At 36.4% G+C, this 20,505-nt stretch overlaps 1 protein-coding gene across 5 annotated transcripts in view; it reads left to right on the top strand.

The window, feature by feature from the left end:
• Positions 1-20,505, top strand: part of ATR (ATR checkpoint kinase) — a 43,337-nt gene that overhangs the window by 21,660 nt on the left and 1,172 nt on the right. For 4 of the 5 annotated variants that reach the window (XR_012763637.1, XM_075418003.1, XM_075418002.1 and 1 more), the window contains 22 exons: positions 94-214; positions 1,125-1,262; positions 2,382-2,589; positions 3,052-3,230; positions 3,908-4,072; positions 5,255-5,346; positions 6,403-6,494; positions 6,838-7,015; positions 8,248-8,424; positions 8,821-8,980; positions 9,521-9,700; positions 11,035-11,177; positions 11,595-11,692; positions 12,813-13,045; positions 13,805-13,939; positions 14,546-14,746; positions 15,064-15,207; positions 15,947-16,097; positions 16,951-17,107; positions 17,241-17,394; positions 19,246-19,397; positions 19,649-19,754. Coding sequence is in view for 4 of the 5 variants with exons in the window: in XM_075418003.1 (XP_075274118.1) it covers positions 94-214; positions 1,125-1,262; positions 2,382-2,589; positions 3,052-3,230; positions 3,908-4,072; positions 5,255-5,346; positions 6,403-6,494; positions 6,838-7,015; positions 8,248-8,424; positions 8,821-8,980; positions 9,521-9,700; positions 11,035-11,177; positions 11,595-11,692; positions 12,813-13,045; positions 13,805-13,939; positions 14,546-14,746; positions 15,064-15,207; positions 15,947-16,097; positions 16,951-17,107; positions 17,241-17,394; positions 19,246-19,397; positions 19,649-19,754 (3,364 nt within the window). In the remaining variant the exon portion in view is untranslated. Of the gene's footprint in view, positions 1-93; positions 215-1,124; positions 1,263-2,381; positions 2,590-3,051; positions 3,231-3,907; positions 4,073-5,254; positions 5,347-6,402; positions 6,495-6,837; positions 7,016-8,247; positions 8,425-8,820; positions 8,981-9,520; positions 9,701-11,034; positions 11,178-11,594; positions 11,693-11,785; positions 13,046-13,804; positions 13,940-14,545; positions 14,747-15,063; positions 15,208-15,946; positions 16,098-16,950; positions 17,108-17,240; positions 17,395-19,245; positions 19,398-19,648; positions 19,755-20,505 lie in introns of those variants that run through there. The other variant, XM_075418005.1, reaches the window with a different exon arrangement.

Raw genomic sequence — 20,505 nt, 5'->3', positions numbered from 1 at the left:
GTTAGGGAACTTCATAATTAATAATGTCCTATTGTTTTTTATTATATTAAATTGAAAAATAGTTTTATTAAATGGATATTTTTAAAATTACAGGTACAAGAGTTATCAAAAGGCTGTAAATTGGTCTAAGATGAAGAAGCCAATTTACTTAAGCAAATTAGGTGATAATTTTGCAGAATGGTCGGCAACTTGGGCAGGTTATCTTATAACAAAGGTAAGAGAATAAATCTGATCTCTGTAACACAGTTCCTGAACTACATTTTGATTTTTGAAAGTCAAGGACAGATGGGAGAATATGCCTGTTCTTTATAGGCCTGTTAAAGCACATACTTAAAGACTTCTCGTATCATCAGGGGTAACCATTCACCTTCCCTTCCCCAGCATTGTCGCTTCTTGGCTAGGCTTCACAGGTAGTGTCAAAGGCAGAAGTCTAGGAAGCTTACCCTGGTCCAGAGTCTCTTGCATAGTTGAAGGCACTGATAAATGCTTCTGAAAATTATCTGAAATGCTTCTGGAAAACCTCCAATTGACCTTCTCAGTTTCTGAAGGATTTCTTTCATTTCCCCATAGCTCCACAGTCCCAGCACATAAAAAGTGTTTGTCCCTATTCCTGTCCCTTTCCTTTTTCCAATATGTGACCCACTGAAAATTTCACTTCTAAATCAACCACTTTAAGAAGTTAATTTAATCACAATAGCTCAGTAGCTACACTGTCCTGTTTCTCTTTCAGACAGAGAAGAACTGAATGTCTTCATGATTTCCTACTTTTTGCAGGCTTTTAACGGCAGAAGAGAGGCTGAGTGTAGTAGTAGACTCTTGGCTTTAAGATTTTTTCTGTGGCCAGTGAAAGTTCACAATGGTGTAGAAAACATGGAAGAGTGGAACGTGTAAGCAATGCTTGCCTGTCTTTTTGTGGTATCAGCAATTGATACATGTAGTAGCAGCTGCAATCTGGCATCCCTGCTTGCAGGCTTCAGTCTGATGAACCTACTGTAGGAGCCAAGTATCTTAAAATAATTTGATAGAACAGTATTTGTATTTGTCAACAAAAAGAAACCTATTAATTGTTCGAGCATTTGCACTTTCGTAGTGATACTTTTCCTGGAAATAATATTTTTCTATAGGTGCGACATGATCTTGCCAGAAAAGTTTTCGATTGCTGCAGTATTATGATGAAGAATGACTATAAAGTTACAATTTATCTGATTCCGCACATCCTTGTCTATGTCTTGTTGGGATGCAGTGAAGAGGATCAACAAGAGGTGAGATGTACAAGAAGGTAGTGTTATTCATAGGAGTGTTCAGGAGCTGTTGTTAATAAGAGCTGTTCAGCTCTGCAGAGTTACTGTAGACCTACATGAACATATTGTATCGTTTTTTTTCCTGTATTAATAATATTAATAATAGAAATGTTTTGCCAGGGTTTTGAATATACTCATACAAATTTGTGTTGGACTGCTTTTCTGTGGATTTCCATCTATTTCTTCAGTAGAGCCTAGGAAGAGATGTTATGCAGTTGGTTATGACTGCAGTAACATCAGGAGCTGGAGTGGCACAAAGAGGAAGAGCGCAACACAAACAAGGAATAAATTGAACTTGTATACTTCCAAGAATTCAGAGCCATAAGTTTTTCTCTCAGTTGCAGACACTTAAACTTTAAGTAGAAAAACTGGCTACCAGATTCATGCAGAGCAGGATTCATAGAAGTCTTGTAGCAGGATATAGGAGAGAAAAGAATCATGCAGTCTGCTTTCCTTTGGTTTGCTTTAACAGAAGTTGAAGAGACTGAAAAATACAGCTTACATTCTACTAATTTTAAGTTTCACAGTGTTTAAACATTGTGGGTGTGTAGAGATGTGTGATGATTTTTCTTGCATGAACAAGTACATCCACTATAAGCATCAGTTAGATATGTTAACTAATATTCTGTTGACTAAAACAAACAGGAAGCAGGTCTTTCAGCATGGTATTAACTTAAATATAAGCAAAAAACCCAGATCTGTGATCTGGTAGCCAGTAGATGACTTGGCTCTTATCAAACCTTGAAGTATTGTATTTGCAGCAGAAGTGCAGTAGCATTCACTGTGTTTTGAAACCTAAAATTCCAGTAATTGTGATGGTTATTCTGAATCCAAGGGTTTGCTTTTCAAAGGCTTTCTTCCTGTATGGAATCTCCTGACAACTGCTACTTGGTTTGCCTTTTCTTCCTCTTAAGATTGTGCGACAAACAGAGCTTGCAAATAAACCCAAAATTATTAAAATATACAATTAAAATATCTAGTATTTTAATTTGATTTTTTGTGTTGAATTGCTGTTTCCTACTATTTGGATGCACTAAGTGTATGGCACATCTGTCTTTCACCATACTAATGATTGTGTAGGTTTACGTGGAAATTATGGCTGTTCTGAAACACGATGACCAGTCTACTAGGAGACTTGAAGACAGTGCATCTGATCTAAGTCAGCTGAGCACACAGACGGTGTTCTCCATGCTTGATCATCTAACTCAGTGGGCTAGACATAAGTTTCAGATGCTTATTGCTGAGAAAAATACTAGCAAGTCTAGCAAAGACAGAGGTGATCTAAAAAGTGAGTGATGCTTATTTTATTTAAAGTGGCATTTATATTCTTCAAATAAGTATATAAATTTGCCACTTCACATTATGGCCACTTAAGAATGCAGTATTACTATAATATGTTAGTCTGGTTTGTGATTTCTTACTATCATATTGTGATTTCCACCCCCCACCCCAAATCCATTGTTTTGAATGCCTGTTGTAAGAAATACAGATTCAAAATGAAATGTTAATTTCTTGGTAGTTTTCTAAAGGTACAGTTTAACATATTCTATGCTGTCTTGCAAGATGTGGGGCATTCATCAGGATTGTTTTAAACAAATTATTGTTGACAGAAGAGAAAAATATGTTCTTAAATTAATTGCATTATCTCACTGAACTATGAAACTGATTAGCTGAATTTTGATGCATAAAGTAATTCTTATAAATGAAGCCTCAATAGACAGACTTTTTAAAAACTTTTTTTTTTCTATAGTGTCAAGTGAGGACTATGGAGAATATCAAAACGTGACACGTTTTCTAGACCTCATACCTCAGGATACACTAGCGGTGGCTTCCTTTCGCTCTAAGGCTTACACAAGGGCTGTGATGCACTTCGAATCATTCATCACAGAGAAGAAACAAAATATTCAGGAGCATCTTGGATTTCTTCAGGTTCTGAAGTTCTTTTTGGTTTTTGTTTGTTTTATTTTAAAATGAAAATAGACTTAGGTGAATAAAGCTTTGTCAAATTCTTTGAGATGGGAAGAAGAAAAGATGTAGTCAGGCTCTTGCCATTGGATACAAGTGTTTAATCGTCTGTCAGCAATATTTAGTACTTCCCCTTGCTTGGCATGCTGCTTATATGAAAAGGAAGGAGTAGCTTTCTAGTGTATAACAAAAGATTATAAAATCCTGAAAACAGTTAAATGCGTTTTTGTTGAAAGTATAGCATTTATTGCTTTTAGTTAACTCTCTCCCTTTTGTCAAAGAAAACACAGCCAATTATGATAACAACAATAAAAGCTAAAACACATTTGAAGGAAAGTTACGTAGCTTATTCTAAAGTAGAGAAGGAACTAATGTTAAGGGTGTTGAAAAAAATTTAAATTATTTTCAAGAAGTATTTTAACCTGTAGGATGAGCCTGTTTGTGGTTCCTTATAGTTTATATTTCTCTGACGTTTCAAATTCAAAAAACTTAAGTGTGTTGCTTTTCCAGATTACATAATCTGCAGCTTCATATTAGACAACTTTACCCGGTAATAATAGAATATTTATTTTGCCCTTTCTACAGATTGTTTTGTTTTAGAGTTGTTTTTAATGTTGTTTTCCAACTCTGTTTGAATAAAGAAATTGTACGCTGCTATGCATGAGCCAGATGGAGTAGCTGGGGTGAGTGCAATTCGGAAAGCAGAACCGTCCCTCAAAGAACAAATCCTTGAACATGAAAGTATTGGCTTGTTAAGAGATGCGACAGCATGTTACGATAGGGCTATCCAGCTGGAACCTGATCAGGTAAATATGAGACAATTTTTTTAAATTTTTTTTTTAATATATATAATGATTATTTTTAAAATATTCTTAACTAACACAAGACTAAGCCAAAAACACTTATTCGGAATATTTAAGTAAAATGGGAACAGAAGAGTTTACCATGGCAGTTGCTGGATAATTATTGCCCTTGGAAGTGTCTTATGAACTGAAACAAATCTCTTACTGGGTTTATACTGTAATTTGCAGGCTTGGGTTAGTAGTTGGATGCTTAACGCTCAGGCTTTTGCCAGGACAGTTTACCGATTAAAGTTCAGCCTTTGCTTGGGAACACCTGGAAATGGATTGCTTAAGTATCAGTCGGTACTGGTACATGCCAAGAGAACTATTAAAGCAAGTTACCACAGGTTTTATTCAAAGTAATTCTGACTTACTGTTTTTGATTGTTGACTTGCAGGGAAAATCTTCATAATGTAAGAGCAATTTGAGAATTATTAAAGAAAATATAATTATTTGTCTTCCGTTCCCATTTCTCTTCCTTTATTTGAAACATATAAGGTACTGTAAAGCTGAGCAGTACTGGAAAACCATGGTGCTTTTCCTGTGTCAAAGTGAATATCCAAGGATGTGGTAAATGCAAAAAGAAAACTGAAGACATATATTACCCTTTCTATATTTGAAATACTTTTCTAATGGCAATATCCCTATGGTTTCTTACACTTCCCTATGAAGCAGAGGTTATCTAGCACAGCTGATTACAGGTATAGGAAATAGAGTGTTTTGATGGCCCTACTTCATTCCCAGAGTATGGAAAATGTTTTTATAAGAGTGAAATTGCTTTCAGTTTTGGGTTATTTTCTTTCTATGACTTTTTCCTTGTTGTTGATGTTCATTTCTTTAAATCAAATTTTTATTCACAGCTCTGATATGAGTATTAGTAAATTAATGTCAAACTACATTTGCGGTAAGGCGCATTTTGAAAATTGCCTGTGGTAATTTAAGTTCCGTGGTAATCATAGATTGGGGTTTTTTTGTTTGTTTTTAATTTTCAGTGTTCTTTCAGCTCATGGTGCAATTGGTTATGCCTTTTTATATTATAAAAAGCATCCAAATGGACATATTTCCTCCTTCAGACTGCCATTATTTAATGAATATTTGTGTGTGTGTTTTTTCATTTGTTTTTCTTCTTTTTTCCCCTATTTCTAGATTATTCATTATCATGGTGTAGTGAAGTCCATGTTAGGCCTTGGTCAATTATCTACTGTAATTACTCAGGTCAATGGAGTGCTTGCAAACAGGTACTATAAGCATCTGATACAATGTTTATTTGAGTAATATGAAGCTCTTATGTTACACCTATGGCTCAGTAGCCATTTTTGCACATTATCAAGCATTTGAGGCTTTTCAAGCATATCCAGTTAGCATTGTGGAACTAGAAAACTTTAAGTGCTTTGTCTATAAATTAATTTCAGGACTTCCTGAAATGTTAGTACTTGTCTGCACTGTGTACAATGTTGATATATGCTTTAATTTTTAAAATAGAATCTTGCATTTGTTGTCTTGCATGTTACTTGTTCCATAGCTATTCTGTAGCCTAATAGGATAAATTAATTGGAAGATGGTAATTTTTAAAATGTGTCATAGAAGTTAAATACACTCCTTGGAAATCGAATTTCATAGAGTCATAGAATGGTTTGGGTTGGAAGGGACCTCATAGATCATCTAGTTCCAACCCCCCTGCCAGGAGCAGGGACACCTTCCACCAGACCAGGTTGCTCAAAGCCCTGTCCAGCCTGGCCTTGAACACTTCCAGGGAGGGGGCAGCCACAGCTTCCCTGGGCAACCTGTGCCAGTGGCTCACCACCCTGACAGTGAAGAATTTCTTCCTTATATCTAATCTAAATCTACCCCCTTTCAGCTTGGAGCCATTCCCCCTTGTCCTATCGCTCCACACCCTTGTAAAAAGTCCCTCACCAGCTTTTTTGTAGGCCCCCTTAAAGTACTGGAAGGCTACTGTAAGGTGTCCCCGCAGCCTTCTCTTCTCCAGGCTGAGCAGCCCCAACTCTCCCAGCCTTTCCTCACAGGAGAGGTGTTCCAGCCCTCGGATCATTTTTGTGGCCCTTCCCTGGACCACTCGCTTCAACAGGTCCATGAACAGCTATTATTTTTTATTAATGCATATCCTTTAGTTTTACTGAATTTTATTAGAAGTAAGCTTACCTTGCTTCTTTTCAAATAAGTGAAGTTTTATATAAGGAATATTTGCTAATATAATATTGATCTAACTTACTGAGAGGGGAAGGGGAAAATAAATCAGTTCAGCACAAGCTTTTATTGCCTTCATCTTTTAATAGGTCTGAATGGATTTCTGAATTGAACACTTACAGAGTTGAAGCAGCCTGGAAACTGTCACGATGGGATTTATTGGAAAATTATTTGTCTTCAGGTAAGTTACGATATCAAAATATGAATACTTCCTTGCATTTCTGAAGAAGTGTATGTTTTAGTCTAATCAACTTGAATCAAGGGATAGCTATTGTAATTTTTTAATCTTGTAAATGTATTTGATGGTACACTGTATAGTCTTACAGTAGAAATTGCAAGCAAGTGAAGGTTCAATTTCTGCTGGGTTTGTCTAGGCAGTGGAATTATACCGTATTTCTAAAATTCAATTAATTAGTTCTGGGAAAAACTTATTTTTCCAGTAGCATGTAAGGACAAATGATCATGTTCAGAGTACGTTGCTTAAAGAAACAGAATTTGAGAGGGTTTTTTTTTTCTCCCCAAAGATGTGAAATCCACTACTTGGAGTGTCAGACTAGGACATTTATTATTATCAGCCAAGAAGAAAAATGAAGCAGCTTTTTATGAAACACTCAAGGTTGTTCGAGCAGAACAGATTGTACCCCTTTCAGCAGCAAGCTTTGAAAGAGGATCCTATCAGCGAGGATACGAACACATTATCAGGTTTCTGATTCTCATATCACTGTTTTCAAATACAGAAATCATATAATAACTATGCAGCAGCAAGAATTTTCTATTTCCACAATAAATGGTACTGATGTGCATTTTCTGTCACTTTTTTTTTTTAAATACTCACCCAACTGGAAACCTTTGATTAATTGGGAATTTATGTTTATCCCCCATGAAAAATCTACACAATAAAACTGTCGGGTATAGTCTTTCAAAATCAGCAAGCAAGTTTAGGTAAATATCAGGTAATAAAAATCAACAATTTAATTCCATGCTTAAAGTAGTACGTACAGGTGAGTAACTCCATTAACTTAAGAGCACTGCTTTTAATCTGCATGGTGGCCTAAAAGCAGTCTCTCTTTTTATCAACAAAAAGCAGTAAAAAATGAAACGTCATCCCTTCCAGTAGTTTTACATTTTCTTTCTTAATAAATTTTGAAGTTGGCTGTAGTAGACTAACAAGTGAGTAGGCTTCTTTTAATGAAAAAGGCTTAATACTTCCTCTGCACTGTAAATGTATCCTTACGGCAAGATATTGCATGAAACTAGCCAGTTAAAGTATGTATTTCTTAATTACTTAGTTCTATTTTGTGTTGGTAATTTTTTCAGTGTTATTTTGTTTAGGAAATGGAGTTTGAGTGTTGAGAAAGAAGTGTTTCAAAGTGGTTTGATTTAGCCATTGATCTGGGCTACTCGGAAGCCTTCAGCCACTGTTTCTCTGTCAGATACACTTCACTACACTTAGGCTCTGCCAGTGAGAACTTAGGCGTTTACAAGCTCTTGGCTTTGCAGCTTTACAGTGACAGCTAATAATAATTTTTTAAATAAATTTAATAACTTTATTGTAAAGGAGGTGTTTGAGTAACAGAGTAAATTCTCTCTAACATGGTATTTGTTGAAAATATCAGACTTTATTAAGAATTATTACCAAATGTAATGGATAGAAATAATGTTTCTCAAGATTGACTTCCTCTCTAAGTGACCTTCATTGTCTCTGTGTTCAGCAGCTTGGTAAAGGAATAGTAAGAAAAAAACGAAGTTTATAAATCCTTGAGTTTGTGTATTTGGTTTTGCTGCATTTTTGCTTTTAAAAGAAGTCCTACTACTTGAAATGACTTGCATGGCCAGCTTTTAGAAAGAAAATGACAAAGGCTGTGTAAAACTTGCATATATCTCAAACTGCAACCGATTTTCCACATTTTTTTGCAATTATTTTGCTAACACAGGTTGCATATGCTGTGTGAGTTGGAACATAGTATTGGACCAATGTTTCAGCAAGCAAACGGTGACCAAGGTAGAGATTCCCTGAATTGGTGTGCTCGTATTGAAATGACCCAAAACTCCTACAGAGCAAAAGAACCCATTTTAGCACTGAGAAGGGCTTTGCTTAGTCTCAGTAAAAGGTGAGAATATGACTATTACTTGTCTGTTCATGTTGTATCTTCAATCCTCTGTTGTAGCCAGCAATATTCTGGTTTTGCATATATGTGTTAGAAGAGAGAAGATAAAACTCTATGAAAATTTATATTGTAGACAAAAGCAGTCCCCTCCAATATTACATACTTTCAAAATAGAGGGGGAAGGTGGTGTTTATAGGAAAGATAAGGGAGAAACAGGGGGAAAGTTTTTGTTTCCGGGCCTAAATGGAATAAAATGTGAAACAGATGTGTTACAAATAATTTCAAATGCTCACTTATTGAGAAATTTCATTTGTGTTTCAAAGTATTGTAATATTTACTTCAGATTGTAAAGTAGCATTCATGACAAACTTCTCATTTTCTGCAAAAATATCTGTGCAGCCAGGATTACAGTGAGCTTGTTGGTCAGTGTTGGCTCCAGAGTGCTAGAGTTGCGAGAAAAGCTGGTCATCACCAAACTGCATATAATGCTCTTCTGAATGCTGGGGAATCGACGCTCTCGGAACTTTATATAGAAAGAGCGAAGTGGCTCTGGTCCAAGGTAAAGAAAATAAAAATGGAATGTAACTTTCTTACATGCCAGAACATAATCTTTTGTTTTCTTCAAGGAATAAAAGGCGTACAGTCAGTATATGTAAACCAAAGTAGGTCAGCTGGGACTATCAACACATTCCAATTGCAGTTGAGCCACAGGAAGTTTTTACCTCCAACTGCTAGTCAGCCCTTGTCTGTATCTGTTGACTTTTCTGGCAGCTACATATAAAACTGGTGGTTTACCTGCCTCTGTCAAAGCAGCCTAGGAAAATTTTAATTACCTTAATAATAAACCTTTCCTTATTTTGTATCCTTTTAACTAATAGAGGCAGCAGCAAACGTGGGAGTAATTATTGTGGTAAACCTAAAGTGACAGCAATGCTGAGATAACAAGGGAATATAAGAAGCATTTGAAGTCAGTAATATCCAGCCAGAATGGTCTAGAACGTCACCCAGGGACATAGCTGTGCCTTAATAACAGCTGTAAGATGGAAGTTTTACATCTCTGTTATTTACAGTACATAAAATGTTTTCCTCTTTCCCTTAGGGTGAGGTTCATCAAGCACTCATTGTTCTCCAGAAGGGGGTTGACTTATGTTTCCCTGAAAATAAAGCACCGTGCAATACCAAAAATCAGCTCATCCATGGTCGGGCAATGCTGCTAGTGGGCAGATTTATGGAAGAAACTGCTAACTTTGAAAGCAATGCAGTTATGAAAAAGTATAAGGTAATTTGATATACTAGTGTTAACAAGACAGAAGTTTTTAATAATAATAATAATAATATATCCCTTAACTAAGTTACTGTTATGCACCTGATGATGTCAACCACGGATAACATCAATGAGATTAAATGCTGTATCAAGGTGTAAGAGGGAAGTAGTTCTATTTGTAAAGATATAACTGTCTGAATAAGCTTTAATATAACAGTCAATGCAGGGAAGTTTACAGTTCCCAACAGTGGGAGCTAAGAATATCTAATACATCTCTTTTAAAGTAAAAAACAAAGTACAAGTGTGGCTTTTTTTCTTACACATGCACAAATTCCTCACTAAAATGTGGGTTACTCTAAATAGGTAGTGAGATAACTTGATGACATATTGCACTATTCTTCAGTGTTCCTTCTCTCTCTGTGATATTGACTTATAACTGTGCTTTAAATATGCTTCCAGTCTCTGAAGAACTAGGAAAAGAGGCAACTGGTATGTTTTTCTTCAGCAGCACAGCATTACCCCACTTCATCTTGCTATGCCAGTGAAATACTGTTTTGGATTGATTAATACTGTCTGCTAAACCAGTAGTAGATGCAGATCTCTATGCTTCCTTAAAAGTATTATGTCTCCTCTCCAAGTTTTAGCACGTGATACTGTTAATACTTATTGCTGTCTTACTAATTAAAATTCTTCTGTAGCACTTATTTAGAGAAAAGTCTCAGATGTATCAAATGAAGGTTGAAATAGTGGAAACTAATGAAATCTCAGGGGATTATATTAAGATACTAATGCTTAGAATTCTCTACTGTCTAAATATAGGCACTGGAAACAAGCCAGTGTTACTAGAGAATGGATGTGCCATTTGCTAACTTACATTAGAAAATAATTATGTCACACAATTTTTTGTTTTTCTTTTAAACATCATGCTTTTAGAAGGAAAACAGAAACATGAAAACCATCCTGCTGTTTCATTGTTCAAAAAACTAAAAGAAACCCAGTATTGAGTTTATCAGGATCAGGAACTTGATCATAATACTTCAAATGCAACTATAATCTTTCCTAGTTGAGGAATCTTGTATCACCTTGTCTTAAATTATGTTGCTGTCTCCAAATCCAAAAGATATTTTAAGAACAGACTTCTGGTTTGTACAGTTATTTGTCTTGGGGCAAAATTACAATTTTGGAGTCACAAAGTTACAATTAATACTCTTTCACACATACTTTGCACAAAGGTAACTAATACAAGATTCTTGTTTCTTGAGAATCTTTTTTTTATTAGTTTTGGGGTTTTTTATTTTAAATTTAGCATCCTCTCAAAAGTAATTATCCCACTTTGATTTTTTTTGCAGGATGTTACAGTTTTCTTGCCAGAATGGGAAGATGGACATTTTTATCTTGCTAAATACTACGATAAATTAATGCCAATGGTAACAGACAACAAGATGGAAAAACAAGGCGATCTGATTAGATACATAGTTCATCATTTTGGGAGGTTAGACCCTGGGGGAACTTTGCTTAGCTTCTATAGAAGGATGACTTACTATGTTGAAAAAACACTTGTAGGAATATATTGTCTTTCAACAATTCAGACTGACTCATATTTTTATGCAATATTGTAAAACAAAATCCTGCATGCTTCCTTTTTCTCATACCTAATTAATTTTACTTCTGCCTTCTGACTAACCAATTGTCTGTCATGTGTAAGACAGTTAATTATCTAACTGCAGTTTTGATTAATAAAAACAAAACGTTTGTATATTAGTACGCTATTAGTTGTTACAGATGCATTAAAATGATGAACATAAATTTCTAAAGTTCAAAATGGAATGTGAAACGGTTAAGGATGTAAAACTTGTAATGCTTCTAATATATATCATTAACATGCTGTGATTTAAACATGTAATCACAGGTCTCTACAGTATGGAAACCAATTCATCTATCAGTCAATGCCAAGAATGCTATCTTTATGGCTGGACTTCGGAGCAAAAGCATATGAATGTGATAAAGGTAGAACATTGTTCCCAGTACCTACTTCCTGTGTCATACTTTTGAATATATGATTGAAAGAGCAGTGAAGTACATTTATAGTTCTTTGTTTAGGCTTATTGCCTGAGACTATATGGAAACAAGAAAGTACAATTATTCTTCTAAACTACAGGACGTTGATATGCAGGAGAGTATTAATTATATTATTTAAACCCTTCAGAACTTTTTTTTCAATATATGAAGAGATAGCATTGTTCCTTGGGTAACTTAAGCGGATAAACAGATTTAGGGAGAATCCTTGCATGTCGCCTGTCACCTCTTCTAAGTTGCCTCATGAGCAACAAGTAGTCATTTTCTATACACTTGCCTACAGTAAAGTGTTAGGCTTTGGGGCTTTTTTCCAATTTGTCTTGGTTCCAGTTGTTGAAGGAATTTTACTGAAATTTAAATAAGGGGGGGAAAATCTGGTACGCAGCATCAGGGCAGGTGAAACTACTACCATAGATGGGTGAGAAGTTTTTGTACAAACAAAAATTGCACACATTGCCTGCAGGTCTGGAGTGAGGCAAACAGTTGTGACTCCTTGATCTTGACCTGGTTCTGTACACTTAGGTCAACTGAATTTGGCTGCAGGCACATCAGATGCTGCTTTCTCTGTTGTTGATGTGCTACTTGTGCTGGGTCCTCTGGTTCATGGGTGGAGATAGGAGCAGGTGTGCTAATTTCATCCCTTGTAAAGACTTCATTTCCTCTCCACTAATGAACACTGGAATCCTTTTACCAGGGAAATACATGGAGTGTTTTTGGTTTGTTCTATGCCATTGCATCCCATTAGAGGACTAATAGATGCCTTATTTTAAGTGTAAGGAGAGCTTTTCCAATACTGTCTGTTCCATGCTCCTATTCTCTGTGCTTGTTTAGTTCCTGTTATTCTTGTTAGTTAAATAGCAAATGTATTAAGTCATTTTATGCTATGCTGAGAAGAACTTTTCATTTGGAGCTTTTTCTTTACCTTGAGCTTTTTTGGTATATGAAAATTACCAACAAAATATGTTTCTGTAGGCTTGATTTAAATGACTTCACATTTCTGGTGGGGGAGGGGGGGGGAAGAAACATAATCTTGTCCTCTTGTGTTTTTCAGCTAGTCGTTCAGAACGTGTTCAAATGAAAAATGATTTAGCTAAAATAAATAAGGTGATTACAGAGCACACAAATCACCTGGCACCTTACCAGTTTCTGACAGCATTTTCTCAGTTAATCTCCCGAATCTGCCATTCTCATGATGAAGTCTTCGCTGTTCTGATGGTGATTGTTGCTAAGGTGTTTTTGACCTATCCACAGCAAGCAATGTGGATGATGACTGCTGTGTCCAAGGTACTTTGAAAAGCATAGCTACACCTTTATTTAGAGTTTGTAAAACTGTCTTCATCAGAGAGACATATGAATATAACCTATTTTAATTTAAGGTGATAAGAGGGAATTGAGAGTTTCAGTTGCTGTGATGCAGTGTTGTGTAACAGGGTACCAATGCTACCACTGCAAAGGATTTTACTACAGTCTAAAGTTCATATGTTATGGTTTAAATGTTCCTGATTAGAATGCTAACATACATCCTGACTTGTATGATGCATTAGGAAAGGAAATTCAGATAACAGTTGATGAATTGGGAAGTTATGGACAACAGATTTTGTTGATTTTAGTAATTGTAATAGTACTTTCAGTTTCATAATCAAATAATCAACTCTGTGCCTTAGTTAAAAAGAGGTAGATATACCACCTAGTCCTAATACTTACCTGGTAGTAAGATCATTCCAAAGCAAATTGGAAAGCATGGTGCATACTAGTTCTTTAAGGCTGATTCAGGATACACTGGCATATTCTTGAATATTGGCCTTTATGTTGTGGGACTCCCATGGATGGTTTCAGAAAGTAATACCCCCCACCCCGTACCCATACCACTTTTGTACTTGTTCAGGTAACAAATTTCAGTGGGAGAACATCCTTCTCCAGATACTAAATATGACAAGCAATAAGTAGGGAAAAGAATGTATTAATTGTTGTGCGGGTTTTTTTTAGGATTCTTTAATTGATTTGATTGTTGTTTAATTAATTTTAACTTTCCTCTTTTTTCAGTCCTCTTACCCTATGCGTGTCAACAGATGTAAAGAAATTCTAAACAAAGCTATTCACATGAAGGAAGCTTTAGCAAAATTTATTGGAGATGCAACACGCCTTACAGATAAGCTATTAGAACTATGCAACAAACCGGTACTTACAAAAATAAACAAATTAATGGATGTAATAGGATTATTCATAAATGTTATACAAAAGCTGCTTCTGATAGCTCTCATTAGCTAGTTCATTACATTACTGCAGTTTAACAGAAACGATGGTAACTTGTAAAAGTGTGTTGGGTTTTTTTTTCCTTAATAAAAATATTCGAAAAAAAATAGAAAAGAGCTCTAAATTGAGCACGTTGTAAAATGTTTCAGTACATGGTGGTACATTTTATAGCGCATGGGCTTTACATTATTTTGTGCTTTCATGTATGATTTCTGCCCAGTAACTTTCACAGAGGTTTACTACAAAAATAGCCTGGCTGTGTTTTCATGAACAAGTGAACTTGATTGTAAAGGTAAAAGTAAATAAATTCTTTCATTACTCTGTATTTACATTCAGAGTGAAAAATACATGTGCCATAAAGGCCAGATATATTTACTTTTGACCACTCCCATTTAATTTGAAATGTAATTTGTTGTTTTTCTTATTAGCATAAGCATTTATTATTCTACTCTATTCATTAGTAAATGTGCAATAGCAGTAATATTTTAAGTGTTTATTTTTAACTCTTGAACCACTTTTTTTTTTTTTAAGGTTGATGGAAACAGCTCAACATTAAGCATGAGTATTCATTTCAAAACACTTAAGAGATTAGTAGAAGAATACACGTTTAGTGAAATTCTCATTCCCTTGCAATCTGTAATGATACCAACTCTTCCTTCAATTCCTGGTACACATGCTAACCACGACCCTTTTCCTGGATGCTGGGCCTACATTGCAGGCTTTGATGATACGGTAAGCCTCTAGCTGGCACATCATTTTAAACTTCCATGTTAAACAAATGTAGCTGCAAATACATCTTCGTTCCCTAGAAATGGAGGCATGAGTAGGAAACTTCATAATTACTTTCATGGAAACTGAGTGGCTTCTGTCATGACAACCTGAGACAGATACGGCCTCGTGGTACTTAGACAAAGTTTTGGCCAGAGGTTAATGTGCTGTAGCACCACGGAAATGCTAACGTGGGGGATTACGGTGCTTTGTTACAGTTAGGTGCTTTGTTTTGTATGATCTGATACAGGTGTTAATAAAGAATTCAATTTGTTCCTTAGGTGGAAATTCTTGCCTCACTTCAAAAGCCAAAAAAGATCACCTTAAAAGGGTCAGATGGGAAATCTTACATTATGATGTGTAAGCCAAAAGATGATCTAAGAAAAGACTGTCGGCTCATGGAATTCAACTCCCTTATTAATAAGGTTTGAGTTAGATAATCAGATGCATTATAATTACTGACCAGAACAAAATGCTGAACTATGTAAAATAAAAAAACCTCTTACCTTGAGATAAATCTTATTGGAGGAAAGTAAACTGTTGCAAAATATCTTATTTCAGCAGAAATTAATAGCAATTGATAATTGCTGTTGACTTGAGAAAACAATAACAAAATATAACACTTGGCCAGACCAATTGCTTGTTCCAACAAAAATATACCGGAAAGGTTATTTTCAGTAATTAAAGAACGGCAAACTTTCTGCTGTCATGCTGCATATTTCTTACTCAGTATTTTCTAATATTTTTAATGAGAAATAGGTAAATTCATCTTTTCATACTAAGTCTTGTATTACTTCTTATTTTGGTTACGTTTTGCTTCTCGGCAGTACGCTCGAGGTTAAGGTACCATGTTTTCCATGAGGTTAAAGCAAATTATAGCATCTCTGGAACACTAAAACACATATTTCAAATACTGCTTTCAAGGGATATAAGCCATGTACAGGTTACGCAGTTTGACTATTTTCTTGCAAAATTATCTTGTTTAATTTGCTTTGGAGAACAGGCAAGCATTTTGCTTGAGTTTGACCTACTGCAGACAGTGAAGCTTAGACTTTTAAATTCTAGATCGTGTGATTGAAAAATAGATATAGATACAATGGCTATTGTTATTCATACATTTTGATCCTATGTTATCTGTTAATCTAATTTTTCTTTTGTTAATAGTGCTTAAGAAAAGATGCAGAGTCACGTAGGCGAGAACTCCATATTCGAACCTATGCAGTTATTCCATTAAATGATGAATGTGGCATAATTGAATGGGTGAACAATACCGCTGGTTTAAGAAATATCCTGATAAAACTTTATAAGGAAAAAGGTAAAGAAATATATGGGACTATAGTGATTTTTTTTTTCTAAGGGCTTGTATCATTATTAGTAAATGAAATAAACAGCAAGGATCAGACTAAATTCTAGGAGGATGCAGTCCCATGTGTTTCTTAACTATCTGCAATATATTATGTATGGTAGACTTTTAAGTGGAAGAGAATTGGTGCTTGCAATAAACAAGTTTCTTACGAAATGGATAACACAATCATCTTAATATACACTCTTTTATACAATGATGTAAATGATTTCAGCAGCAGTGCCAGCAGTGTGGGAATTTACGTGCAGCATGGAATAATGGAAAAGACTGTGGACTTTTTCTTTAGATTTGATTTTCACTTCTGTTACATTTGTGTGAGAACTTATAATTGAATCAGGATTGAGGGTACAACAACTTTCCAGGGAAAAGATCAGATTTCTTTTGAGTTTCTTGTTAACAAAGCAACTTTCTGGTCAGTGCAGTAAAATTCTGGGGGGAAATTTCACACATTATCTGGATGCATGCAGGCATCTGGGAGTTTGGAACTCCAGACATGTCAGCTGAATATAATGAATGGCTTTGAGGGTGGGATTTTTTGTGTATGTGTGTTCCCCCCACCCCACTCCATGATAACTGGTAAAACTGGTGGCTTGTTTGCCAGGTCTTCTCCTTCAGTTAACATTATGATTTGTTATTTACTGTCCAGCACCCCACCAACAACGTGCTCTGTGGGTTATTTTCCATTTATTCATTTACTTCAACTTTATGGAGATGTTTATCTTCTCTAAAATACCATATTGTAATAGTACGTATAAGGCTTTGTATGTGGGGATTTCTTTTGCCTAATTGAGGAGGTCTGTTACAGGTATCTATATGACTGGAAAAGAACTGCGTCAGCATATGCTTCCAAAGTCAGCACCTTTGTCTGAAAAGCTGAAAATGTTCAAAGAAGTCCTTCTGCCTCGTCATCCTCCTCTCTTTCATGAATGGTTTCTTAGAACATTTCCTGATCCTACTTCATGGTGAGTGACTGGGACTGGGCCAGCTCAAGCGTATTGACTTTGTGTATTTCACAACTAGTATTAAAGATACTACTGAATAAACACGGATAACCCAAGGAAGTGACTTAGACATACCTGATTCTTATTTCCGCAGGTACAATAGTAGGTCAGCCTATTGTCGTTCTGTTGCAGTTATGTCAATGGTAGGTTACATACTTGGTCTAGGAGACCGTCATGGCGAAAACATCCTGTTTGATTCTTTGACTGGTGAATGTGTGCATGTGGATTTCAACTGCCTTTTCAACAAGGTGAGAAATGCCGCTTGCTGAACTTGCTTTTTATTTTACAAGCATGTAAGATATAAATTTCTACTGTCTTGAGTTTTTTCCACTTCTTTTTACTTTAACATATCTGTTGTGTTGTCCCTCTTTGTTTCTTATTTATACCCAGCAAACAGTCTGGGATATGTAGAGAGTATGTGATTGTGCTGTATACTGCATTAACGAAAGCCAGCTTTTTGATTTAGCCAGTATCAGATGAGCTGATGTGGATACACTGAAACAGCCCACATCTTAGAGTGTTTGTATTTTGTGACTCTCCTCACTCCACTACCACCCTCCAAACAAAGCTATAATTACTACATTCAGAATTCTGCTGCTGTGAAGAGCTTATTTGGGTGGGAGTGTCGATCTGCTCGAGGGCAGGAAAGCTCTGCAGAGGGATCTGGACAGACTGAATCGATGGGCCGAGGCCAACTGTATGAGGTTCAACAAGGCCAAATGCCGGGTCCTGCACTTTGGTCACAACAACCCCATGCAACTCTACAGGCTTGGGGAGGAGTGGCTGGAAAGCTGCCCAGCAGAAAAGGACCTTGGGGTGTTGGTTGACAGCTGGCTGAACATGAGCCAGCAGTGTGCCCAGGTGGCCAAGAAGGCCAACGGCCTCCTGGCTTGTATCAGGAATAGTGTGGCAGCAGGAGCAGGGAGGTGATGGTGCCCCTGTACTCGGCACTGGTGAGGCCGCATCTCGAGTACTGTGTTCAGTTTTGGGCCCCTCACTACAAGAAGGACACTGAGGTGCTGGAGTGTGTCCAGAGAAGGGCAACGAGGCTGGTGAGGGGTCTAGAGAACAAGTCTTACAAGGAGCAGCTGAGGGAACTGGGGCTGTTTAGCCTGGAGAAGAGGAGGCTGAGGGGGGACCATATTGCTCTTTACAACTACCTGAAAGGAGGGTGTAGTGAGGCAGGTGTTGGTCTCTTCTCTCAGGTGATCCAACTAGTGATAGGACAAGAGGCAATGGCCTCAAGTTGCATCAGGGGAGGTTTAGATTAGATAGGACAAGAGGCAATGGCCTCAAGTTGCATCAGGGGAGGTTTAGATTAGATATTAGGAAAAATTTCTTTACTGAAAGAGTGGTCAGGCATTGGAACAGGCTGCCCAGGGCAGTGGTGGAGTCACCATCCCTGGAGGTGTTCAAAAAACATGTAGATGTGGCACTTCAGAATATGGTTTAGTAGGCATGGTGGTGTTGGGTTGACAGTTGGACTTGGTGATCTTAGATGTCTTTTCCAACCTATGATTCTATGATTTGTTTTTCTCACACAATTTCAGCATGAAAATTCCAATGCTTCTGTAAAAATAAACAGAAAAAAATGTGGCCAGAGTGGGATTCAGAGTTTTGGTGTTTCTGTTGAAAGATGCTTTTGGTGTGGAATATGTGCCTTTTTTAATTCAGATAAGTCAGGTAGAGATATTGTTAGGTTATTTCTCCTGCTTTCTTTTTACTAAGCCTAAATTGTCCTACCTAATCCTTAATTTAAAAAAAAGTGTTTATAAGCTAACTTGCATGTTATAGAAGTTAGCATTTTGTATGAGACTACAGAGCAGCAATATATATTTAGAACAACATTTTTATACTCTGTATTAGCGTATTAAAACAGGGAGAAGGAGGTTATTTAGACGTTGGTATCCTTTATTCACTGTAATTTCCATTTAACAGCTAAGAAGGACTGTGATCTGAGCAAATATCTCCTGCCAGCTACGAAACTGCCACTGACAAAGATGGGGGGGGGTGTGACTAAAAACAATGCAAATGTTACTGTTTAATAATGCTTAAAATGCTTAGGGCATACTCTTTTTTTTTTTTTTATCAATGTAAAGGGAGAAACTTTCGAAGTTCCAGAAATCGTTCCTTTTCGTCTCACTCACAACATGGTTAATGGAATGGGTCCAATGGGAACAGAAGGTCTCTTCCGAAGAGCCTGTGAAGTCACAATGAGGCTTATGCGTGATCAAAGGGAGCCTCTGATGAGGTATGGCAACTGGTTTTGCTACAAACTCGGAAAAACCTGGCTGTAGTCTACCCATCTGAAACAGTAATTGCTGGTGAATATGCCAGTTCTAGCATATGCATGTCATGCAGCTCACTCTTACTACGACATGCAGTTAAATATAAAACAATATAAATATTCAGCGCTAACTTTAGACTCCTGACAGTGTTCTTGTTTTGAAAATTGATTGTATTATATGTATCTTATCCTTTTTTTATTTTTAATTCATTTAGCGTCTTAAAGACTTTTCTCCATGATCCTCTTGTGGAATGGAGTAAACCTGTTAAAGGGAATACAAAAGCACAGGTGAACGAAACTGGAGAAGTTGTCAATGAAAAGGTTAGTTGAAAACAAGCATAGCATAAGGTATTCAAGTGTCAGGTGTCCATAATGGTTGCAGGCTATATATTGTCTCGGGTTTTTTTTTTTTTTTTTTCATTTAAAAATTCCTCTGGTTGTTTCTTCTTAATTATCTCTGTGTTCATAATTTTTATCCATGAAGAAACTATTTTTATTGGTAGAAAATGTAATTTACCTACTAAAGAACCAAACAAAATAGAGCCTGTGACTCTGTTACTAGTGTTACTGAACCATGGACAATGTCAGCAGAAGCAATAGGATAGGCGAGGCTCCCGCTTCCCCTCACTCTGGCTGCTGCAGAGTCCTCCAGGTTTACAGTGATGGTAGCATCTGGAGTCCCTTCCGTGCATATTTTTTGTGCTTTTCATAACTGTATATTTATTCTTGAATAAAAACGTTCCTTGTTACATGTCAAGGAATACTTAGTTAAAAATTAGGATTTCATATGTGTGGTTTCTTTTGTAGCCATTGATAAATACTATGTTGTTCATCCAAAATATAGTTTGCACAATCTGTGATACTTATTTTTCATCCCCTTGCAAAAATTCTGATTGGTCTCTTTTTTGCTTTAAAAGGAATATTTAGTGAACATAAATATGTGTAACAGCAGATAAAACTTAGGGAGCACTGACAAACACTGCGACTAAGACAAGGACAAACTACAGCACTGAAGCTGTATTGCAACAAAGAACTTAGCTGAGCTATTTGAGCACAGAAAATCTCCTGGTCT

This window comes from Opisthocomus hoazin, chromosome 4, assembly GCF_030867145.1.
Source record: "Opisthocomus hoazin isolate bOpiHoa1 chromosome 4, bOpiHoa1.hap1, whole genome shotgun sequence".
In the NCBI taxonomy this organism is placed as follows: domain Eukaryota; kingdom Metazoa; phylum Chordata; class Aves; order Opisthocomiformes; family Opisthocomidae; genus Opisthocomus; species Opisthocomus hoazin.
The sequence above is the reverse complement of the archived record's forward strand: the minus strand, read 5'-3'. Positions and strand labels throughout refer to the sequence as shown.